The 26288-nt window shown below is 31.4% G+C and overlaps 3 protein-coding genes across 4 annotated transcripts in view; 2 read left to right on the forward strand and 1 right to left on the reverse strand.

The window, feature by feature from the left end:
• Positions 1 to 12774, reverse strand: part of LOC115879628 (cathepsin L1-like) — a 56801-nt gene extending 44027 nt beyond the window's left edge. Inside the window, exon 1 of the mRNA XM_030896527.1 lies at positions 12559 to 12774. The gene's annotated coding sequence lies outside the window, so the exon portion shown is untranslated. The remainder of the gene's footprint in view (positions 1 to 12558) is intronic.
• Positions 12775 to 13005: 231 nt separating this feature from the next.
• On the forward strand, positions 13006 to 14018 carry LOC115879759 (trafficking protein particle complex subunit 5-like). Its single transcript, XM_030896748.1, is given in 4 exon segments — positions 13006 to 13250; positions 13309 to 13435; positions 13492 to 13677; positions 13785 to 14018. Coding segments are annotated over 4 exon segments (567 nt in total). The 5' UTR covers positions 13006 to 13095; the 3' UTR covers positions 13884 to 14018.
• An 11-nt stretch (positions 14019 to 14029) lies between these two features.
• Positions 14030 to 25680, forward strand: LOC115879585 (MAPK/MAK/MRK overlapping kinase-like). Of its 2 annotated transcripts, XM_030896481.1 has the most exons (11): positions 14030 to 14256; positions 14315 to 14429; positions 14506 to 14595; positions 14642 to 14740; positions 15403 to 15562; positions 17805 to 17983; positions 18042 to 18146; positions 20072 to 20242; positions 21277 to 21388; positions 22126 to 22415; positions 25502 to 25680. In XM_030896481.1, exons 1-11 carry the CDS (start codon positions 14229 to 14231, stop codon positions 25662 to 25664), a joined length of 1512 nt encoding a protein of 503 aa, XP_030752341.1. In that variant the 5' UTR covers positions 14030 to 14228; the 3' UTR covers positions 25665 to 25680. The 2 variants fall into 2 exon arrangements, with proteins under 2 accessions (XP_030752341.1, XP_030752347.1); XM_030896487.1 differs by lacking the exon at positions 14030 to 14256 and having other exon boundaries at positions 14381 to 14429; positions 14656 to 14740.
• Positions 25681 to 26288: the final 608 nt, after the last annotated feature.

A 26288-nucleotide genomic window follows, 5' to 3' on the forward strand; every position in this document is an offset into this window, starting at 1 on the left:
CTATAGAAGTTAAAATATTTTCCTGAAATACATCCTGGTACATACTTTAGGTTTGCACTTAAACAAAATTCTCAAGTTTTTTATACTAGGAGCTACATGCTGACCGACGCACTATTGCCGCACCCTGTATATATTTTAATTTTATTTAGTTGTTTCTCGTAATGAAAGTGAAGATGTTATTGTGAGCCACAGTTTCTTTCCCAGGCCATTTCAGGTGTCATTAAATCCTATTTTCTTTTTCATTATTTCTTTTGTTAGATCGAAATGATTAACTTGTTGCACATGCAGTTCCTGCAATGAACAAACACTTGCATTACAGATATTATAACATAATCTTATAATATGTATTTATTTTTTACAAATTAATTTTCCAACAACAGTTTTGTCATTAAAAATCATCTTTAGTATCTTGGAAGAAAATATATGCAAATATTTTACGTAAATCTATTGCAATAATAAGATTGTTATCGGTCATTGTATCTCAATAGTTTTCAAAACAGCGTTTACAGTATATGACATGGGAAAATTATTGCGTGTTTGAAAATACTTTTTGGATTTCAGAAATGCGTTTTCTTGGAGGTTGAAAATTATTATAAAGCCACAATTAATAAACCTGTGTTTATAAAAAAAATATTACCTTAATAGAAATAACCTCTAATGTTAAAGTCTGAAATATCACACATGAACATAGGAAATCCCATGTTACTTTTAAAAATAACGAATAAGTTTTCCCCATTTTTTTTCCGAAGAGTTTATTTGAAACTTTTTGAAGAAGTTATATTCTCTATGCTTTTTTTGGGGCGGAAACATGGAGGTTGACAGAGAATAACAAAAGAAAATTACTGGCGGTAGAAATGGACGCGATACGGAGATCAGCACGAACATCAAGGCTGGCCGGACCCAATCAAAAGACCGGATTATTTTTTCACAATTTAATATTCTATATTATTATTTATCTGCATAATTAAAAACTTTTGAAAAGGTAAATCAACATTCTATATTAGTACTAATTACAATTAAAACGCCAGGTTTACAACTGAACTATTAAATCGAGAATTTAGAGAGAATTGGGTTGGAAAAAGTGGCCCATATCTTGGCCTGCTAGGTCCTGTTTATTATGCAGATATTATATTAATTAGATAAGTATGCAGATAAATAATAATATAGAATATTAAATTGTGATAAAAAATAATTAGGCAAATAGGTCAACTCAAAATCCCCCAAGGCCCGGTTCGATATAAAGATAAAAACCCTAATATTTCTCTCATTCTTATATAACATACTCATAACTTTATATCGTTGGAAAGGGTTAAACGCCAGCATTTTTTTAAGTTCATAACCAACTACGATTTCCATTTAAAAAATTATATTTTTTATTATTTCTGACAAAAAGAGCAAACAGAAAAAAACTGACTACGCCACTGGATTGTGCTTAAAAAAGTGCCTTAAGAACGTTTTTGCAGAATTTTATTATTCCGCGAAATAAAAAAGTTTTAGGCAATTTTCAAAATGGTGAAAAATTCAAAAAAAACCGTATCTCTGTTGGCAGTGAAAATATTAACAGGCGGTTTACGCCATTAAACGTATCTCAGAAATCGATCCCATGACATCTATGTCTGTTTTGCTCTATCTAGGCAGGAAATAGGTTTTCTCTGTTAAAACAGACAAATTTCGACCACCCTGTATATTAGTGTATACTGTATAGCAAAAACATTGGATCAGATTAAATATAGGGGAGAATGCCCAACAGTGAGACAGGTCCAACAGTGAGACATTTAATCCCCTTCATTTAAAACGCGTCGAATCCAATTCCCCTTTCGAGAGGCCTAAAGTAAAACACTACTCGAGCCCAAAAAGTAAAACACTACCTATATACCAACTATTTTGTATCAAATATGGAACCTGCAGTGTTGGGAGATATATGTCAACTGCACCCAATACAATTTCTGAAGCGAAAAATAATTTTTAACACGTGCGTTTTCTTCAGTCTGTAAGGCCAACACTTACTTTTTAATAAATCCATTAGTGGAGAGGTAAGCCTAAAATGGTTTTTTAGAATATACCTCTAAGTTTTTTTGTTCAAGTAGTTTTAGAATAAAATAAATTACAAAATGGCCGACTGGTGTTAATGTTCAGCAGTGAGACAAAATATATTTCCCAACAGTGAGACAGTGTCCGACACACAGTGCACCCGTTAAGACCAGGGGCGTAGATAGGTGTATGCTATGGGGGTGGTACTATGATTAAGTCGCAAAAAAAATCACCGTCGGAATTTTTTTGTCGAATTAAAACGACGGCGATTTTTTTGTCTTCAAAAAGATATAAAAACATAACACAAAAATCAAAATATAGATTTGTAAATAACATAAACAAAAATGAAACAACGACGTTTATTAGTTAATTTTCTATAAACTATAAAAAAAACTCTAAACTATCAAAAAAAAATATAAAAACTATAAACTATAAATAAAACTACAAAACAAAATCAAGTTTTCTAGCACGCTGTTTGGAAAACCTATCAATAACAGCATCAACATTTATTTCAATATCTTTATGGATATTGATTAGAGTTAACCCCACTAATCTGTACTGGCCAATAAGAACACTTTGTGTGCTTTTAATTAGGTAGAACATATTATAAACGATAAATCAACATAATTAAAAGCATACAAAGTGTTCTTATGTCGGATTTTAATTTAAAAAAATCCTTTCATAGTCAATGACTATTTCAATTCTCGTATCTCGTCAAGCGTCAGGGGGGGGGGTACTGTCCCCCAGTACCTCCCCCTTATCTACGCCCTTGGTTAAGACTGGGACATAGGTACTTTTTGGGCAGTCGTTGGCATTGTTGAACATGTCTATCATGTTATTGATTGTTATATAACAGAGTTTTTCTTTATTTTAAGTCGAAGTTACATTAACAACAAAAATCTATGAAACTCTTTTTTTTTATTTCGTTAGTTGATTAAGTTAATTATATTTTTAGCACTTGTGTTTATATTTTAAATTCTTTGTTTAAGACAGCTCTATTTTGTTTTATGCCAAACGCAAATAAATACTCTTAACTATTTTTAAGTAATTAATAAATAGTTATTTGTTTAAAACTTCCTCTGTCTTACTGTTAGACCTTAGGGCTCAACAATGAGACAAATGCAATAATAACAATATTGTTAATTTTAAGACATGTTTTTGTCTCAATGAGAGTAGTTAATTAAATATGTTTAGGAGAGAGTGGTTGCCTTTAAAGTATACTAAAATAGTTTATTTTAAAAAAATGTGTCTCACTGTTGGGCATTCTCCCCTACCACATATACCTTAAGATCGAAAAAATGACGTCAAGTGGGCTTGGTTTGGTCTAAGACACTCAAAAAAATTCCTCAGAACTTACGACCGAGAAAAATCAAAGATTTTCCTTGATTTAATTTGATTTAAGTAAGAACGATCATCGGATTGTCCACGGGGTTTCTAACAGGACACCGTCTCCTCAACGAATACCTCAGTACATTGAAGCTGAGAAACAACGGCGAATGCAGATTCTATGAGGAAAATGGGGAAACACCAGAACACCTTATCACTGAGTGCGCCGAGATAATAACCATTCATGCCATAAACTTTGGTACGGCTGATGTCGACGATGGAGAGCTGGCCTCTGTGGAGACGTCTCAGATACTGGCTTTTGTCAAAGCATTGATTGATGAGTTATAACCCGCTATAACTCAAGAAAGGGGAGCACACAATAGAGATCTGTAATGTCGCGATGATTAAGCCCCCTGCTAAACATTCTACATTCTACAAAGTCTATTATTTATAAATAATATTGTATGTATTCATTATTCATAACTATACCTGGTCATATACAAATCTAGGTACTTCGCAACTTCGCTAGACTCAAATTACTCTGCCACCAAGTTGAAATGCTTTCACCTTTCTTTTTTAAGTAATTTAAACTAGGAAAATCTCGAGTAATAACGTACACTTGACCTTAATCATTTTAATTTAGAGATGGAACGTGTGTAGGTATATACGGTAGCAAACAAAACTATAAACACTCCTTCATAGTTCGGATTACAACAGATTTTGCAACAAGAAAGTGAAAATTATATTTCATTAATACCATCCATAACTGATTCTAATTTTTGTTTTTTTTCTTATTTCAACCATGATCACACTATCTCAGGTTTATGTCAATGTTATAATTTAAATTAAAATACATATTAAAATAAAATTATATCGTTGAATATTTGGCCACACATAAAAATTGTGCTTTTTTAGTTTTTACTGTATATTTTAACATCATCGCGATGCAAAAATCAAACCTACGGGTATAAGGTCATTAGTCCCACGAACTTCCTCGTATAATGAATCTTCTACAACGCGTGAACTTTGATTGGTTTAATAAGTTTTTGATAATTACATATTATAGAGTCGCTTTCCATAAACTAATTTCACTAATTTTAGACGTACGGTCCAGTGGCGGCTCGTCAGGATAGGCAAGGTAGGCGGCGCACGGTGGGACCGATTGAAGAATCGTTGGCTAAAACCTTCAAAGATATATGAATCAACCAAAAATATATAGAATTTAACAGTTTTTGCTTAATTGAATTTCTAGGTAGTCAATCTTCAAAATTTTAGTTAATTAAATTATAGTTCACGTATATACTCAGCATATCAGCACATCAATATAATGTGAGAAAAAATACCCGGATGACAAAACTTTTACACTTTTGCCTTGCAAGCCATTTCGAATATTGTTGTCTTGTGGCATGTCTGTGTGTCTGTCTGTCTGTTTATCGGTCTGTTTGGTATATTTTTTTATCCGTATGTAACCAACAACTTTGATAAAAAAAATAAATATTGTTTTTGAATTCTAGTTTTGAAGAAGTAAAAAAATAATTATTTTCAATCGTGGTTTCACATGTCTCAAAATTAGTAGTCGGCACGTAATCAAGAAAGTATGGGCTAGGTTTTTCAAGTACCTATTACAGGCAAGCATCTAAAAATTAATTTCGGATGATGAGGGGGTTCCAAAAATTTTAATGACCATTTCGGGGGAAGGGTGGTTTTGGGTGCCGGAATTTTTTTTTCTCCTTCTATTTTTGGATTGGAGCAACTAAAAGATTTTAAATTTAGCGTAATGTAATGTGTTTAAAAATAATTTGTTTAAATGCTTGAATTTTTAAAATCGGTTCATTATTTTAGTACATATCATAGTTTGAATTTACGTGCGGATATTTTAATAAGTTAAGCCGCCATCTTGAAATTTTAAACTGTCATATTTAGACTAAAACGTAATATTTTTAAACATATTGCCTTACTTCAAATCTCCATGTTGTTCCATTAAAAAGATAAAAAAGGAGTGGGGACATTGTATATTATCTAAGCCTCAATCTAAGCATTAATTCAGTTAAAATCCACAAAATTTGTAGATTTGAGGTGGGGTGGGGCTGAAGGGTCTAGGACTCTTGGACCCCCTAACTATGTGCTTGATTACAGGCGATTCATGAGTATCAGATTTTATTAAAATCACACGAACTTAATCTAAATAAATCATAAAGACCTATAGTATCTATTACTCAAAGTACCAGGGACATACTTACTTTTACTTTACTTTAAAAATATTTTTTTTAAAGTTGCGCAAAGTTGCGCAAGATGGTTTGACAAATACATGAAGGGTAATGTCCAATCTTTCATAAAACATCAGCCAATAAATTGGGCAACTTTGGGCACTCAACAAAACTCAAGGTTAAATAGCATATTTTATTTTTTATTTTATACTAATTTATTAATTAATTTAGTACGCATCAGTGAAAAAGTTTTTTTTTCAAAATATAGCTAGAAATAGTCAAGTAATATTGTACTTTTATAAAAAAAAAGCAAAAAATTAATTGTATTGAAAAACTAACCAAGAAATTTTACTTATTATTCGGGCCCTACAAATTGCATTTATTATACACGGTAGAACTAAACCTTCGACATTACTGCCCTTCACTGGTTACAGATCTGCATCCAAATTTTTTTTCTGTGCATAATATAATATTTCGGTCTTTTCTGTATTCTATGGTCATCAAAACTTATTGAAAAAGCAACTTCTGTTTTATAAGGTTCTGGCCGCAAAAATCGCTGTGCGGCGCCTACCCTAATATTTTGACAGAATTTATGCGGTTTATTACATCACATTATTTACTATAAATGTTGCCAATACATAAAAATACTGTTTATATAAATAATACATAAAAATATTATTTATCTATATTATTTTAATATTTGTGGTGTTGTATATTAAAATATTCACTATCGCTGGCATACGCTGACTGTGCCGCTGCGTTAGAAACCAAAATAATTTTGACCGTTGGAGTACCTTTGTTCAGCGATTTCTGCATCGCCCACTATCAGAGTCGATGCACGACGTACGGCAGTCTTCTATCTCTGTCTAACGCATCGTGCGGTAGCGACGCGACGTTACCCGGAGTTGTATTGTATTAAGGCGGGGCTTAGGCGAAATCTCCGGTCGCCTTCGCATGAAGTCGTGGAGGCTCGGTAGGCTTAGAAGTTAAGGAGATATTCCCGATATTTCATAAGGGGGTATATCACTAGACTTGGTTATCAAACCGTGTTCCCGTAGATTAGATTATCTTAAATACCTACAAATTTTCTAAAAAATAAAAATTAACACATTTTTTGAACACAACAAAATAATATTAACAAAAGAAAATGTTGGTTTTTGTGGTTTATTTATTAAAGAAACAAATAACAATATATATAATCATTAAACAAACTATCAACTAATCAGGACAAAAATAGAGTGACTTGTTACATCTTCTTGCTTAATATTACCACTGATTAATGATACAGAAAACAGTGTTGCCACGGTTAAAGACCAGACAGGTTTGTAGTTGTATATTGGGTTACATACATTAACACAAAACTAGAAAACGTCATTTTTACTGCATCACAAGCAAAAAAAAATTAATACGTAGCCAAGAGTCATAATTTAAGATTTCTATGGGGGTGCCCAGCAGTACCTGGGGGGGGGGCGGCACTCCCGGGCACCCCTGTAGTTACGCCAATGAACATACCTACGTAAAAATGAAAAATAATCATACAGAAAGTTTGGGCTTTTTGGTTTTACCTTATTAAGTAATTGTTATCAGGTAGTAATTGTTAATTTTGAAGTTTAACTTATATATATATATAGATATAATGTCATTTTAACAGAATGTCAACGGTTTTAGTAGACGTATCTGTTTTAAAAAAACTAAAGTGTTCTCGAATAGTTGAATTTAAATTTTTTAAATAGTTGTTTTCTTTATTCTTTGTATCTTTTGGCTTCCGATGACGGAAAGAGATAAACTTTCCAAAACGTTTAGCATTTTTTTGTTCCTTAGGCAAATTTGTATATCTGTAAAACTGAAACATTTTCTTGCAGTGGCGAAATACCTATATAGGATTTTTTGAAGATATTTTTCTCTCTACATAAAATTCACATTAAGGTTTCCAAACCGGGATCCCTGTGTCTGTTTTATCCCGAAATCCCGATATTAAATCCCGGGATCCTGAAAATCTCGAAAAATTTAAAAACCCAATCTAAAATAAAATTATTCTTTCTTTTTTTCATGTATGCTTATATCCTTTAAAAAAGTTTTATATTAAATAATCTATTTAGTTGCAACAGTATTAAAAAAATATTGTTGCAACATTTAACAAAAAGAGTTCTTGACATCCTCCAAACATTCATTCAATTTAAAGTTGAGTTTAACATTTTAACATTTTCGTAATAGTATTTAAACTTTTATTCATGCGTGTAATATGGTTTAAAAAAGAAAATTTAATCCTGATTAATTAAGTCTTAGTAGTTTGTTATTCGCTGTGTTACTTTTGTGTTTTGTGTGTGTTTTTTCTAATAGATATTATTAAAAAATAACCTATAAAACAATAAACATTTAATATACAGGGGGATTCAGCCTTCCGAAAAAGATCTATATTATGCTGGGTCCAGACCAAGGCGACAAAAAGTAAACGCGATTTTGAGACAAAAACAAGAAAAACTCGCGACAAAAAATTGGTGAATTCTGACAAGACAAACTTGAGACAAATTGTCCACACCGCAAGGACAAAAGTACAATAAGTACAAGTAAAAAGTTTAGTTGAAATGAGTTTTATTAGATTTAGATTTTACTACCTAACCGACTCGAGACGGGACATTGAAAAGTCTCCGAATTTTGGAACAAAACAAAAATGAGACAAACATGTCGCAGAAATGTATTGGAATTGTCGCAATTTTGTCGTAAAACATGAATGTTTCTGTCTTGTCGTTGTTTGTCTGCTTGGTCTGGACCCGGCATTAGGTTTTTGGTTTGTGTACATCATTTCAACTATATGTATAACATAAAATGGATAACGCACATTTTGAAAATATTTTTGTCAACATACTTGGTGATTCAAACATATTTTCAAACCAGAGTTGTATATTTTTAAATGGAATGCTATATATTTTTTTAGCTTAGTGGCTCTCCATTTTTGGCTAATTTATTCATGAGCAGGTTTGAAGTGGAGGCTAAGAATCAGTTTGAGTATTTTCCAAGAGTATGGTTTAGGTATGTGGATGATATTTTTGCTGTTTTTGATACACATTCAGACACCATAGATAATTTTATTTCTAAGTTAAATAATCGTTTTCCTTCCATTAAATTTACGCATGAAATTGAGAACAACGACAGATTACCATTTCTAGATGTATTAGTTATTAGAAATACTAATAATTGCCTGAAATTTTATACCTATAGGAAAAATACGACCACACGCAGATATATTCCTAATGAATCACATCATAGTATTGAACATAAAATGGCTAGTTTAAATTTCTTAGTTCATAGATTACTTAGTTTCCCACTTTCCAACGAAATATATGAAATAGAAAGAGATTACATTATGAATGTAGCTGAGTGTAATGGATATTCTCCTTCACTAGTTGATAAATTAATTAGAAAACGTAGGTATAGGTTAATGATTTCTGAAAATTAGATTTTTCAAGTGGGGAAAGATACGTCTAAATATTTTTCGATACCGTTTGATAGAGAGTTATCCCGTGGTCTAAAAGGAATTTTTAAGAATGTCAATTATAAACTTGTGTATATTGCTAATAATAAATTACAACAATTATTAGGTAATCCAAAAGATAAAACACCTCCACTGGAAAGGTCGGGTATTTATGAAATTTTTTGTAAAGATTGTAATCAGAAATATGTTGGGCAAACTAGAAGATCAATATTAACTAGATTTAAGGAACATTTAGCTCAGATAAGATATGGTAGACCGGATAAATCTTGCGTTGCCGAACATATTGTTGATAAAGAACATTGTATAGATCTTAATAATTTAAAATTAATTAAACAAGTCTCAAATTACAGGCAATTAGATGCATATGAAAGCATCAGAATTAATAAATGTAAAGATAGTATGAACAGAGTCAACGGTCCAATTCCTTCAAGTTCTTTGTTCCTACTACTCTAGTGGCGAAAATCTAACTGTTACGCTCGGTTGGCTCTGACTTGGTTGGCTAGATTTTGCCACGCCCACTCGGGGCCCACTGAGTGAGTATATAAACGCTCAACTTGTAGATTGTACTTTAGTTTATAATCATCTGCTGATGATGCTAACATGGTTAGCGAAACGCGCGTCCAGTGTAAAAGTAAAAGTGTTTTGGTGTATTGTGGTGATTTAGTGTTTTTATTTTACTAAATTTCCGTTCCAAAAATACCATATACTATACAGGGTGTCCCAGAAATAAGTGCAATATTTTAAGGGGTGGTAGATCTGGTCAAAAGAAATATTTCTTCTAAGTCCAAAATAACCGAGTTACTTTACGTTGAAAATTTAAACAAAAAATGCTTAAATTTTGAGAACCACTGGATCTTTTCTGAATTTTCTTTCATGTAAATTTAATCTACTACCTATGTCGCCATATTATCAAAAAATTATGTTTTTTAACTTAAAACTAAAAAAATTTACAAAAAAAACCTCATAGGCGTGTTTCTGAGACCGAAAACGAAATATACTACCAGTTAAAATACTTGCACTTATTTCTGGGACACCCTGTATACTATACCATATAACAATATACTACTCCGAGTGCCCCGAGTGGTTTTTGAAATATAACCGTTATACTCGTAACTCGTAATATCCGTATATAATATCATGTTAACCTTTTTTTAATTTCTAGTACCTATTCTTGATATACACAGCTATACTATATGGGGACGAAATTGTCAAGAAAGTACTCACATATATACTTTTCGAATTGGTGTTTCCCTATAATTTGATTTTACAGGGTGGCCCAAACTCACATGACGTCACAGAGACAGTTAAAGTGGTCCGATCTTTGAAGTCAGATATAAATTTCGATGTCGAATAACTTTGATTAATGAAGAAATTTTAAGAAAATGAGATTTAGCATTTTTGAACTAAAAAAGAACAGATATTTAATATTGTAATTCTTAAGTTTTTTTTAAAGAATAATTCATGGAATTAATCTGTAAAGTATATAGGTACTAATTTCCTAATAATTTATAGGTACTACGGTTTATGTAACTCAGATACTGATTCAAAACAATATAGTTCGACCTTGTTCTTGGTAGATTATCTCTTTCTTGCTTTATGGATGATAGATAGCCCGTTATGTTGGGTTTTCACCGGATTTCCACCATTTTCTATAATTGAATTTTTCATTGAAAACGCTCCTTTGAAGCAATAACTCATATTACCGATATTCATATGTATGCTAATTTGAGTGTAGGGAACGGATAACACGATTTGGTATTTTGATAGAAAAAAAAAAATATTTATTGTATTATTGACCTATTAATTAGGAATGGGTTAATACACTGAAAATATCGATATCAAACAATAAAAACTATTGATAAACTATTGATATGATATGATTGATATGAAAAATAAACTATTCATATGAAATATCGACAATACCAAAAAGGAGATACGACTTTATTATCTACTGTACCGTGGCAATACTTTGAATTACTCAATAAAATGGACTAAAATATAGACTCATAATTTGCTGGTTTTATTTTATGTTGAGTTAGTAAATAATGCTTCTTTTTGGAACAATGAAATTCTCTGTATACCGGGTGCGTCTCAAAAGTGTCTCACCTCTATAACTTTTTTGTTTTTTCAGATAAAAAACGAGATTTGTTATGTTAGTATATGACATAAATTAGGATTGACTGACGTAATCAATTATTTTCGGTCACTTCTTGTGTGTTTCGGTAACTTTTGAGTTTTAATTGGTACCGTCGGTATGTTTTTACTTTATTCGATAGAAAATGAAACTCTGAATAGAATGACATATCATGTCATCTATATGTATATGTATGTATGTCTATCTTTTGATATTTTCGCATATGGTTTATTTGAAATTGTAACATGCGGTTCATAATGACAATTTGACTCGAAATATCAAGTGTCTGGTACCAAATTATTCGTAAAAATATTTTTTTTAATATGCTAATGAGACACCCTCTTCTATTTGAAAAAATTGAGATATGATTAAAAATACGATTTGGATATCTTTTAACCCGCCAGGACAAGATACTAAAAACATTAGACGGTCAAATATATATTTCCAAGGCTCCTTGATTAAAAATTAGTATTTTAAACAAAGTTATGGCACTCTAAATTGAAATTTAAAATATGGCTTTTTTAAGCAAAAATGTCAAAAAAGTTGACATATGATATGTCATTCTATTCAGAGAGTCATTTTCTATCGATTAAAGTAAAAAAATACCGAATAGGTGCCATTTCAAAATCAAAAGTTGTCGTTATTTCCGGTGAAACAGGAAGTTTATATCTGAAAAAATAAAAAAGGTATGGGGGTGAGCCAATTTTGAGACGCACCCGGTATATATATGTACATATATAAAACTAGCATTGTAAAATATTTATAAAAAACATATGAATAAAAAAATATTTGATGTGTTACATTTTTATAATTTTTTTAACATTTCTAACATAGAAAACATTTAATGTTAAATCACCCTGTACCATAGTTAAACTACTCGTAAGTCTGTATATATATGTAGAAAAATACCAATTCATAGATTCAATTTAAAATGATTTTTCAATATAAAATAACAATTCATAGATTTTTATTTAAAAAATCTATTTACTCTGTATTAATGCGTATCTATATGTATAATCACATCTCACATCTTATTATAATTACTATAATTTTATTTAATGGATCAACAGCTTTACGGTATATTAAAAAATATAAATATAAACAAGTAATATAATTAATATCGGAGTTATTTCAACTGGTTTTTAATTATAACAGGAACGTAATATGTAGCAACTGAATTATTTCTTTAATTAAATCATATCTATATTTTTTGTTTTTACGCAAATAAATATACCATAAAAATTGCTAATAGAATAATTTATAATATTTCTAAAACTTATTTCTTTACATTGTATTTTTGGCAAAATTACATTATTTAAAAAGAATAGTGCATATTATGTAATACATATATTCATTTAAATACTTACCAATTTATTTAATAATGGTATCTCAAAAAAACTCCAACCAAAACCAAAATCACCAAAAAGCGCGTTTATAAAATACAATTTCTACGGCGCGAATATATTTAAATACCGGTTTCCGCTGTTTGAGCGACAGGAAGACACTAAACTGAATCTGAAGAAGTTTATTTCTTTTAACGGTCCTCCTCTGTGACGTATTTGCCGCTCAAGATCGCACATTCACTCTCTTGTATAAATTTAAACGAAAAAAACAGACTGTTTATGTGTTTAAACATTTAATATCAACATAAATATGCTGAATATTTCTATAAAGTTTTTAAAAAACAGGTTAACATAGTCTATAAAAATGCATTTATTAAGGAAATGCGCTTTTTCAAAATTTTAACAATTAGAACAAGCAGAAGAAGCTAGCTGACCAGAAAAACAGTGTTGTATAACTGGTTGCGAGTTTGACTGACATCTGACATGTCGTATTTAACCTCTAAAAAAATTAAAAACAAAAATATTTTGATAAATAGTTCATGTTAAGAAATCAAAGCAAAAATGAGTCTTGGTGGAAGAAATCGTTTAAGTATTTTAGATAAACCGTTAAGTAGAGGAAAGGGTGAAGTATCTTTAAGTTGTTTTGCCCTATTATTTTCCGAAGTAGTTCAGTATTGTCAAAATAAGTCCCAGACATTACCAGAACTACAAAACAGGTAAGATCAACTTATTTTTGTAAATAGTAAGTATAAAATACACTCTAATTTGTTTTAGGTTGCACGAGCTCGGTCAAAAAGTCGGTTTGAAACTAATAGACTTGTATTTTATAAGAGAACGAGGTGGTAAACGTGAAACGAAGCTACTTAGTATACTTCTTTTTATTAAATCAACTTTTTGGAAAGTAAAGATCAGAATTTTAAATATATTTCTACTTTATACTAACTATATATACTTTAGGCGCTATTCGGGAAAGAAGCAGATAAGTTAGAACATTCCAATGATGATGAAAATACTTATTATTTGATGGAAAAAGAGCCTGTTGTAAATAAATTTATTTCAATACCTCGAGACAAGAGTAGCTTAAATTGTGCTGTGTATATTGCTGGTATTATAGAAGCCGTGTTAACAGGAACAGGTTTTTAAGTATTTTTCTTAAACTAAACTATGGGTTTTTAGTAAACAGTACACACATATACATGAAAACACTAACTACAAAACATATTTAATAAGTAGTTGTTCATAATTTTTAGCCAGCAAAAGTAACAGCTCATTGGCATAAAGGAACCACCTACATGATTAAGTTTGAAGAGTCTGTTTTAGCCAGAGATAATCAAGTTGAAGACAGATAAAACTGAACTTTGTACAAAATAAAGTATTTTTCTCAATAAGAAATTCCATATATATGAAAATAAATATATAAGTACCTAGATGTAAATATTTTGTTTTAGAACAATTATATTGTATTTTCTTTTCAATTTTTTAATATGCAATGTTATTTAAAAGTGAAATAAATTTATAGTTATACTTACCTTTATCACAATTTATTTAATATTTTTAAAATTGACAACTAGGTACCTGAATTAAATTCAGAGTTAAAATTGACATTTTTTTTGGCAGGCATGTCTTGAGAGTACAAATTGATTTTTTTAATAAAATAATTATTTGTTTTTAGTTTTTTTTAGGAATTACAAATAATGTGTAACGTAGACACTTTCTATGCAAGTATAAAATGATGTCACTTATTTTTAGCAATTTTTTAAGTTGAAATTATTATGTTTAGAATACAGAATATTGGATAAAATTGGTGAAGGATCTTTTTCTGATGTTCTCAGATGCCAACACAAGTCTACGGGGTTGTTGTATGCTGCAAAAAGGTTAAAGAAACATTACAAATCGTAAGTACTCTACTATTTTAGTTTGGTCTTTTTAATTTTTACTTTGGTCGCATTGTATCTGAATTTTTTGTTCTAGAGAATCATCAGTATTAACATGCGCGGAAGTGGTTGCTGCTCAGAAGATACCCTTTCACGTAAACATATTGAACATGTTTGAGTACCATTAGTAAGGCCGATCAATGCGAGAAATAGATATTAAACTAAATATACAGCGACTCATTTTCAGGTCAGGTAACCTTCGTTTTTGAACTGATGGATATGAGTTTATATGATCATTTGAAGGCTAGGAAAAAAGCCAGTACAAATCCAAGGTAGGGTCACTTTAAAGTTGCATATATACAGTATGACAAAAAAAAACTAAAAAAAAATCTATATCATGTGTCTGGTTTGAGATTTTCATCTCCTTTTTTTTTATAAAACATGGGCAATAGTTGCGCACATTTTTAAAATATTTTTGTTAATATAAAACATTTTGCACTATTGTATGTTTTAAATGGAATACTACACAGATTGTTAACTTGACAGTTACTTATAGAGGAACAGAATGGCAACACTACTTATTGAGAACGCATGCACTTATACGGTTTTCTGCCGACTCGTCTATCGACGAGCGGGTCGAGGTTACCATATTTCAACCATAAAGCTCTTGCCGCGAGTAATAAACAATTTAACAACCTGTATATTGTTTAGCCCAGTGATTTGAACATTTAATTTTGAAACACTCTGTGTATATCAAAGACCATTGCAAGGTTTATTAGCCTGAATTTTGAAGAAAACCCTATTATAGATTTTAGAATTTTTAAAGAAATTATTCTATTAATTTTTATCATCCATTTTTTATCAAGTAAGGCGAGAGATTTTATTTATTACTAAATGAACGAAGTAAATAATAGCAAATTCTTACGTTACAAATACAAAATTACCACTATATTAACAGAGAAGTATTCATTATTGAATTTTTTATCGTTTTTAGGGGTTTGATTGAGACCAAAGCTAAGGAATATTTGTATCAGTTACTGAGAGGATTGGAACATTTACACAGAAACGGTTTATTCCATCGCGATGTGAAACCTGAGAATATCTTGATCAAATTCCCCTCTACTGAATCAACACGATTGTATCGTATGAAAAAAGTAAGTTAAGTAACTTTGGCCTTAATTGTACTAATAATTATATTCTGCCAGTTAATTCTATTGAGAAAATTATCATTATTTTGAGAATTTCAACATAACACCATCTATAATCTGTCGAATGGGAGAATCCCTGACAGTGACAGTTGTGTCTGCCATTTTAATTCACAGTCAAATTGTGTTTTCTGTAATTTTTTGGATATCGTCTGTCGAAATCTTCCTTAAGTCGTTGGACCGGCTATAATTACAGTACCTATAGTTTATGGTTTTATCACATCCAATTTATAAGACAGCCAGTCGAGTACGATCATTTACATGGAATACGGCTCGACTGTGTACCTGCCTAGATATTTCTAGATATTCGCATATCTTATGTTATACCGGGTGCGTCTCAAAAGTGGCTCACCCCTATAACTTTTTTATTTTATGAGATAAAAAAACGAGATTTGGTGTGTTAGTATATGATATAAAGTAGAACTAATTGACGTATTCAATTGTTTTCTGTCACTTACTGTTTCACCGGAAATGACTAAACTTTTGATTTTTAAATGGCACCCTCGGTATTTTTTTACTTTAAGCCCCGTTCTCAGAACATCGACACCTCAAAAGAACCAATGAGATTTGTACAAAATTCAAACAGCTGTCAATTTTAAATTTAGTACAGCTCCCATTGGTTGTTTGAAGTGTCAAGTGTCAATCAGTGTCGCTGGCGACACGACGTCGTTCTGAGAACGGGGCTTTAGTCGATAGAAAATGACATTCTAAATAGAATGACATATCATATGTCAACTTTTGACATTTTAGCTTAAAACAAAATTGAATTTTAAATTTAAATCTAGAGAGCCATGGCTGTGTTAAAAACACTAATTTTTAATCAAGGAGCCTTGGAAAAATAAATTTGATTATCTAATGTTATTTGTGTCTTGTCTAGGCCGGTTAAAAGATGACCAAATCGTATTTTTAATCATATCCCATTTTTTCAAATGGAAGGAGGGTGGCTCATTAGCATATTTGGAAAAAATATTTTTTTACGAATAATTTGGTACCACACACTTGGTATTTTGAATGAAATTGTCGTTATGAATTGCATGTTGCAATTTGAAATAAACCATATAATGTCAAAAGTTTAACATATGATATGTCATTCTGTTCGTGAGTGTCATTTTCTATCGAATAAAGCAACAAAACACCGAGGGTACCATTTAAAAATCAAAAGTTGTAGTAATTTCCGGTGAAACAGGCAGTGATAGAAAACAATTGAATACGTCAATCAATCCTAATTTATGTTACATATTAATATACCAAATCTCGACTTTTTATCTGAAAAAATAAAAAAAAGTTATAGGGGTGAACCACTTTTGAGACGCAGCCGGTATAACAAGTCGTATTCTGAGCTCCATTGAAGCAAATAATCGTATTTCAAAATTACCGAGACTGATGCAGCTACTGCCTGCATGTGTACGAGAACATGTGCGCAAGGTAACGCGCGGACACTCAAAAACTGCCAAAATCGACTGGCTGTGCAATGAATAATCTGTGTTATTATTTCACCAAGAGTAGAGCAAAAAAAATATATCGAGTTGATGTCAAGCGGCCCATACATTATTGAACAAATTGCGCAACAAAGCTATGCGCAATGTTGCGTTGCACAACAACTGATTCAGCGCAACGTTGTGTTGCACAACTGCATCGCCCATGTACTTGGTAAAATTTTGATCAAACTTTTTATTAAAATATGTGCATTGTTCGAGAAACAATCGTATCCTCAATTGCCATTATATCAATTATTATCGTACATACCCTAGATTATGTCGATGATACCAAAAAACGAAAAAAAAAAACAAATAATTTGGATAAATGAACTAAAATATTGCACAATAAAGCGCAACACACACATACACTACACAACACGTTGCGCAAACAGTCCTGTTGCACAAAAGAATTTAAACATTCTTGAAACTTACCAAACAATTGCGCAACGCATCAAACAGGACCATATATTGGCAACTCGTTGCGCAACAGCCTGTGTTGAATTTGTTTGATAATGTATAGGCCGCTTCTCTAGACAAAAAAGGTTTATATAGCAAAAAAGTTGTTAATTGGTTGGAGAATACAATGCCTATATTTCCAACCTACGTCAATTAGGGAAATTTATATGAAAATTGGTATTATCGTTTATTTTTAAATTGTGTTTTTACACGCTCATACCTGATTTAAAACATATTTTTTTTATTGATTATTCTAGTATGAAATAATAAAATTAGCGGATCTGGGTTCAGTAAGAGGTATATACAGTGTACCTCCATATACCGAGTATATCTCGACCAGATGGTATAGATCTCCAGAATGTTTGCTGACCAACGGAAATTACGGACCTAAAATGGACGTGTGGGCTGTGGGCTGCGTGTTCTACGAAATGATTACGTATGTTTGACTTTTTTTCATGTCTGAACTAGACCTATCAATAAATTAATATTTTTAGTTTATTGCCGTTGTTTCCTGGAAGTAACGAAATAGACCAGCTCTCGAAAATCCATCAAATTGTAGGATCGCCACCTATACAATTTTTGAGTAAATTAAAATCAAGGTTGGTATATACAGTTATTTTTAGTTTCGCACTGTATGTTATAAACGAAGTGAGGTTGGGAGAATGAACTTCGACGAGTGCACATCCTAAAATTTTGGATGTTCATATACCACTGAATTGAAGATAATATAAATAATCTATTACAGTTGTAGTAAAATGAGTAATTAATTGTTGAAAAGTAAAGTTCCAACCCTAGATGTAACATTTTTCGTAAACGCCTACTTGTGCGGGTTGAAATTTTGATACAAAACCCGGCAATACCGCATAGAAGAAATGTATCAATCCAATTTTTATCTCTTTTTAGTACATTTGATTTTCCATTAAGCTGTCTTCATCACTGTCTTACACGTTAAAATCCAGACCACGCAATTTCGATGACTAGATCGGTCATGACAAACATGACAGACAGGCCAGAGACATCGATTTGTGACGTCACCGCACTAGTCCGGCTTTTGTATTGTGCCATATGGTACTGCATATAGGTTTTGCATAAATAATAGTATTTATTGATAGTTTTGCCAGATATAAATATGAAAAATGTTATACAGAAAGATATTAAAAAATAACATTAACTTTTATCGCGTTAAAGTAATTGAATAGCATTAAAATTTAGATCTAAAGCACGAATATTAATATGAAATAAACTACAGCATAAGATGAACAAAATAAAATCTAGATAATAAAAGCGTGTCCTAAAATTGCGTTAGCGAGTATTTAGCAACTAGTAATAATATACCTGTGATAAAAAGTTTCCAAATATTAAAAAATTTGAAAACTATACGTTTATCGACAAGTTAAGAAAATGTATTGTATATGATAACGGCAGAATACATTTTAAAGTTTAATTAAAAATAATTGTAAAAATTTGCCTAACATATTTAAAAAATGTGGATATCAGATAGAATTAACTATTAACATTAAGTAATTTGTACCATCTCCATAAATCGTAAATAAAAAGATAAAGATATAATTTTTTTATATAAAATACTGAAATAAAGTACAAATTCATTTAATTTCTTTAAAATATATTGCCATTTCATAATAATAATAATACTTTTCAATATTTATTTCATCCTGAATTTCCAAATCTTGTTTTCTTTCATCGGGACGTTTTCTCTTTATGGGAACATGCACAGAGGGTCCATAAGAGGGTTGATTTGGAAAAATTGTAGGCACAGCATGTTCTGTAGGTTTTGGACGTGACCTAGTTACAGTTAATATTGTTGGGAAAGAGAATGTAGACAGATCCTGAGGACTTATTATAATTGCTGCTACAAGGCACAGTCACAGAACAATGTCGCGAAATTTTTTATTTCATAAAGTAAAAATAAAGAAACGAAAACTGTTTTACATAAAAATACACGTCACTTACGTTGGTTTAACACTATACACTAACACTAACGCTATTAATTATGTTTTTATATAAATTCCAAAACTTTTTCCTAGTCCGGACACACAGCCGGCATCGCCGGTGTTACTATAATTTTTACAGAAAGTATGGTTTTTTTCGCGGGTACGATGTTATGAATCGGATCAAGATAGTTCACTATTCACTCAAAATTATTTAATATAATTTTATTAGCATAGAAACGCGTAAAAAACACAGATTTGTTGCGAAACTAATGAAAACAATGGTTTGTTTATTTTTAATTGGTTTGTTTACGACTACTAATTCTGGACCACTTCGGTAGAACTGTCAACACAAATGAATTAACACACTCCAGATAACCACGCTAACCAACCTGATTGGTCAAGCTTAATAATTGACTGCTAAGACTAGACACTTCTTGTCAAAACAGTCAGGCCTTGACGTTAGCCACGGATCGGTATAGATAGATACGCCTTGCAGTTTTAGCAGCTACTTTTTTGTGAAACTATACAGTATATTTTATATTATAAGAGCATACATTTATATTTTTTTGCAGGTCTAGAAACTGTATAGTATTCCCCAAGGAAAGAGGTACTGGTGTTCACCCCTTATTACCTCACATCACTCGACAGGGTAGATGTATTTTAGAACTGATGATCGAGTACGATCACGATAAAAGAATAAATGTCAAGCGGCTGTTGAACAACTGCTATTTCGACGATATACGGTAAGTGGTTGACAGATTTTAAGGGGTGTTCATAAAGCAAATTAAAATAACAATAAAATAAAATGACAATGTTGGTTATATGACACATGGGCAATTATAGAAGCAAAATAAAATAAGAATGGATGTCTTTTAACTTCTTGTATTATTTGATGTGAATTTTAATCTGGTCGTATATAGGGTTACCAGGCGTCCGGGATTTCCGAGAAAATTTTTATATACTATACGCTATTCCTGAAAGTGTGGAAGGGAGTGGTGATGTGTTATTTTTTGGAGCGTCATCTTTTCTTTTTTTTTGTCCTCGCTTACTATCCCGAAATTTAGCTATAACAATCTGGCAATCCTGATTTTTGATGTCTGGTTATATTTTTAGGCGTTTTTGTTGACAAACAGTTGTAATAACAATTGTAATAAATATTTGATTATTGACTTCAAGGAGGAATATCTTCGGATATAGTCTTTAAATCAATAATTGGGTCTGCTGGACTTTAGGTACCTCAAAATTTTAGAATTTTCTATACAGGATCGTCCATAAATAACACGAAAAACAAACCCCCCAAAAAAATGTAACCAATGCAATCAAAACTCAGTTACGGCGGACGTTTTTACCATTATGATCCTCTTCTCAACCTTTAACACAGATCAAAATATAATATCTATTCTTATCAGCTTAATATCGCTACCGCTATTTTTCAAAATTAATAGGAAAGTATAAATAAAAAAAATCCCAATTTTCAATATTTCATCGTTACCGCCAGCGATATACGCAGACGTGAGCAAGACAAATAAACCTAAATCTGCGTCGTCCTTGTCACTTTTATTAAACTTAATAAAGAAAGCTATATTCTAACCTCAAAAAATAAATAATTTTATTGCAGAAATCTGAAACATTTAGCCGAGTATCCGTACGATCCGTACTTAAAACGTTTAAAACATTAATTGTAGAACATATTAATATCAAATTCACATCAATAACTTCAAGCTTGACGACGTACCTAAAGTGGACCATCACCCAATAATTTATATTTACTTTTTAGGTATAAATTTGAACCAACTATGGAAGGCAATTATAAACAATACCGTAAATCGAAAGATTTTAACAAACAAAATGTAAATCTCAACAACATTGGAGTTATAAATTCCACCTATGTAAGTATAACATGGTTTTATTTATATTCTTCGTCATAGAATATCACAGAATTGATTTATTTTCAACTTTTGATTTTTAAAGGGTATTTTTTTACTTTATTCGAGATAGAAAATGACACTCTGAATAGAGTGACATGTCAATTTTTTACACTTTCGCTTAAAAAGTTGTATTTTAAATTTCAATCTAGAGTGCCATAGATGTGTTAACAACACTCATTTTTAATCAAGGACGGTCGGAAAAATATATTTGATCGTTTAAGGTTTTATATGTCTTGTTCTGGCCAGTTAAAAGATACCCAAACCGTATTTTTAATCATAACTAATTTTTTTTCCAAATGGAAAGATAGTGGCTCATTAGCATATTTGGAAAAAGCAATTTTTACGAATAATTTGGTGCCACACACTTGGTATTTCGAGTCATATTGTCGTTACGAACCGCACGTTACAATTTCAAATAAACCATAGGGGAAAATGTCAAGGGGACAGATGATATATCATCCTATTCAGAGTGTCATTTTCTATAGAATAAAGTAACAAAATACCGAGGGTGTCATTTAAAAATCAAAGGTTCATTGAATCCTCATTTAAGTCATATGTCATATACTAATGTACTAAAATCTCGTTTTTTATCTGAAGAAATAAAAAAGTTATAGCCACTTTTGAGAAACACCCTGTATATCTGCAGCCTCAATTATATTTAGTACATATTTAACTGTATTTATCCGACTTTTTTCTAGCTCAAAAACAAACTGAGTAAAGAAAGGACCAGTGGTAGCGCTAAAAGCGACAGCAAAAGCAGCATCAAGTCTTCAAAGTCTCAAACGCCCTCTATAGAAATACCGTATTACCCCGCGAAACGGAAAAGCGAGATAAACAAAAAGATCTCGTCTTTGCCTCTGATCGATTACAAGATATCGAAGATTGTAGAGGACCATCGAAGGAGCAACACGTCGGAAACTGATAAGAGTGACAGGTCGAAGAAGAGCAGCTTAAAGAGGAGCGTTGAACTCATACTCAAATCGTCAAGGTAAAAATACAATCTGTGCTACTGTATTTTATTTTATAATCAATTTTGTTTCATTCTTTAACTAAACTTGTTTTCACGTGTCGTTATTCTATTTTCGAATAATGAGAATAATAAAAAATGTCTATACCTCTATCACAGATTATACAGATTATAAACTTTGTTTTTTCTTTATTAGTTTTCGTGGTTCCAATCTTCGGAATCGGGCACTAGTTAGGTTACTAGTTTGCGCAGATAGCACGCCCACTTATGGCCTCTAAAATTGTGCACAGCGCCTGACCGGCACAGCCATTAGAGAGATATCGGAAAACCGAATAGCGTCATGCAGTATTTACGCGTACCTTATCATGGTTACGATATGCGCGAGTCAATTTTTAACGCAACGCCTGCTAATAACGTTACCGCCTGACGAAATTTGCGGATCAATTACACCAAGCGCTATTTCTAAATAACGTTTGAAAATTGCTTAAATGGGCATGTGCGGGTATTTGACAACCGGGGCCGGCCGGCTAGATCTTTTATTTTAGGTTATGTTTGAATTCTTTTGAATTATTACTTTAGTTTTATTAAGTAATTTGATATTTGGCTGGGATTAGTTTTAGTTAAATAAATATGGCACAAAATATGGATTCCACCTCTTCCAATATTAAAGAACCTATAAAGAGGCTTAGGTTTACAGCAGATGTCGATAGCCCTTCTAAGAGAATTTGTTGCTTGTTGCCCTAAACCCACTGGCAGACGTTGAACAATAAAGCACTAGAAACTGGAAATAAGCACATTAGCCCTTTAGTTTTAAAATACCTAGTAAAAACAAAACAACTTCAAAGTTTTAAACTCAAAGTTAGGTTAAGTTTAAATAGCGGACGCGACGCGAACAGAATTCTTTCCGATCCGATAACTATAAATGAAGAGAGTTAATACCACCTCACGTAAAGGAAATAACACCTGGCCTTATTAACGTCCATGTACTATTCGGTTTAGCGATATCTCTCTATTGCGCTGTTTATTGTTATTTTACGCGAGTACGAATTTTTGCGCACAGGAAATTTTACTCGTTTGCACATTGTCATAAAAAACAATTTTCGTACCACGAATTAGGGATAAGATTTTTATCTGTATAGATATAGTATACCTAATCTGTGCCTCTATGGCGGATTCGTCTCTCCAAAAAAAGTCTTATGGTATTTCGCCACTGTAAGAAAATCTACAAAATAAAATTTTATTTTTTGTAAACACTTCTGCGTTAACCCAACGAAGACTAATTGTCAGCAGTGGTTTACTAATAAACAAATTTGCCTAACGGACTAAAAAAATACTTAACGTTCTCTTTCCGTCGTCGGAAAAAAAACACAAAGAAAAAACTATTTAAAATATCTAAATGCGACTATTCGAGAACACTTTATTTTTTTATAAAACAGATACGTCTACAAAAACCGTTAACGTTCTATTAAAATGACATTAGCTTACTTCGGGTTTCTCTTATTACCTAACCGTCCTAGAACTGTGATGCGTATGCGTAAGGAAATATGAAGACATTATTTCATTTGCGCATGCGCAGCAGAATTCTAGGACGGTTCAGAATCGGTAATAACAAGAACCCGAACAAAGCTATTATATCAAGTTAAACTTCAAAATTAACAATTACTACCTGATAACAAAGAATATACCAATGTGGTTATATACATTAGAGGTTATACCGGGTGCGTCTCAAAAGTGGCTCACCCCTATACTCGTAATAGCTTTTTTCTACAAACGTCAGTAAAAATGTAATTTTTAACGCATGCTGTCAGTGCCTAAAATGTGACATTATGTCACTGATGGTAAAAGTCATTTACTTTTAGCACTGGTGCTAAAAGTAAGTCACATGATTTACTTTTAACACTGAAGCGATAATATTACCCTAGCAACCATAAACTTCATAATTAATTTGATTTCAGAATGACATATTATGAATTATTCATTAACGTAGAAAGTAATAATACCTTGATATACAGGGTGGTCCGAACTGTATTCCGGAAACTTTGACAGCATATTCTGCAGATAAAAATAAGTAAAAAAGTTCGTATAAATGTATGTCCTAAAATGCTTAGTTTCGGAGATACAGGGTGTAGAACTTTCATTTTTATTTCGTTTTTTCTAAATAATTTCTGAAGTAACGTCAATATTTGGATCAAAATTGGTGTCTGGAAGTTTTTTGACGTGGGAAATTTGATTTTAATGTCAATATGACTCCTATTTTTAGGGGGCGCCACCTACATGTATTTTAACTGTTTTAAAGAGTAATGACTTTTCGTCCGTACCTGTATAAAACTACTGAGTGAGGAAATAATACATCTCCGTTACTTTTTACGTAATAAATGTCTCTTGGTAAAATTCGCTACAAGCAACCGTTCTCAAGATTATTATAATTATAATAGAAGTAGTTAATACATGTCATTATTGACAAAAAATAAACACGTTGGTTAGATAAATTATTTGACTGAAATAATAAATTTGTGAAATTTTTATTTTTTAAATTAATCATAAATTTTTCTGCGAAAAAATGATGATAAAACAGTTTCTGTTGAACTTTTGACACAAAAACATTTCAAATTTATTATTTCAATCTAACAACTATGTCAACATGTTTAATTTATGTCAGTAATGACAGGTATTGATAATTTCGACTCCAAATATCTCGAATACCACTACTCGTAGTGATTTTTACCAAGAGACATTTCTTACGTAGAAAATGTCGTAAATGTATATTTTTTTACTAAGTAATTTTATACAGGTATGAACAAAAAGTTATTACTCTTCAAACCAGTTTAAAAATATGTAGGTGGCGCCCTCTACAAGTAGGAGTCATATTGATATCAAAATCAAATTTCTCATATCAAAAAACTCCCAGACACCAATTTTCATCCAAATATTGATGTTACTTCAGAAATTATTTGGAAAAATGTTTGTTTTGGCCAGACCTACCACCCCTTAAAATACTTGCACTTATTTCTGGGACACCCTGTATAAAAGTGTTAGATATCTTTGGTTCAACCACACTAAACATAAAAATATAGTTGATAAGGAATCAGTCATTTGTTCATTTTCAGGAACTCTGATTCGACGAATACGCCCAACTCCAAATCGAAAACCGATCGATACCAGTTCCATTCCCGTTCGCAGGTGATTCCCAAGAAGAAAGTGTCGCGAACGGTGCACATATCGTCCATAAACGATATCGACTTTGCCAACAAACATAATCTACGTAAATAAAACTGACTCGACGATAAACTGATAACATTGTTTTATTTCCCTTATCTGTCATTTAATGCAGACACAACACAAAACGTTATCAGTAGTAAGTAGGTATTTATCAGAGATATTAATTAGGGGTTTATTTTTTTGTTAATCAATACCATGCTAAAATTTATTAGTTATTCACATAAAGTCATGTCCGTCGCATATGTATCGATAATAGTATACTGTTTTATTAGGAGTAAAATGATACTTCTGGTGGCGAGGTACCAGTGGCGTGCAGTACATTTACAGTAGGGTAGGCAACAGAATCAAAAATATGAAAAAACTAAAAAAAAACATATGTATTACATAATATATGTACAATGTACGTATATAAAATTTACTTATGATACTAGTTGAAGTCTGGCGCATCCGCCACGACATAAGGAAAAAATACTTTTTATTTTTTTTTAATTAAATGAGAAACAAAAAATTCCGGCGACGACAGTTTTTAGAAGAGCCAATTAGCTATCTTTTTGTAAAAAAAGCAACTTTCTAGAGCAACTCGTTACTTCAGTAGAGACGACACAGATAAACATTAGCATTTTATACATATATGTAGATTTTTATTGAACCACAACACAAATTAAAAATAATCCA

This window comes from Sitophilus oryzae, unplaced genomic scaffold (genome assembly GCF_002938485.1).
Source record: "Sitophilus oryzae breed Bouriz unplaced genomic scaffold, Soryzae_2.0 scaffold_1067_pilon_pilon, whole genome shotgun sequence".
NCBI lineage: Eukaryota > Metazoa > Arthropoda > Insecta > Coleoptera > Curculionidae > Sitophilus > Sitophilus oryzae.

Excerpts from the sequence above, each read along its gene's own strand:
- LOC115879585 (XM_030896481.1), top strand. The coding sequence starts at position 14,229 with ATGTGTAACGTAGACACTTTCTATGCAA. Across the intron at positions 14,430-14,505 it reads TTAAAGAAACATTACAAATC|AGAATCATCAGTATTAACAT; the intron begins GTAAGTACTCTA and ends TTTTTGTTCTAG. Across the intron at positions 22,416-25,501 it reads CTCATACTCAAATCGTCAAG|GAACTCTGATTCGACGAATA; the intron begins GTAAAAATACAA and ends GTTCATTTTCAG.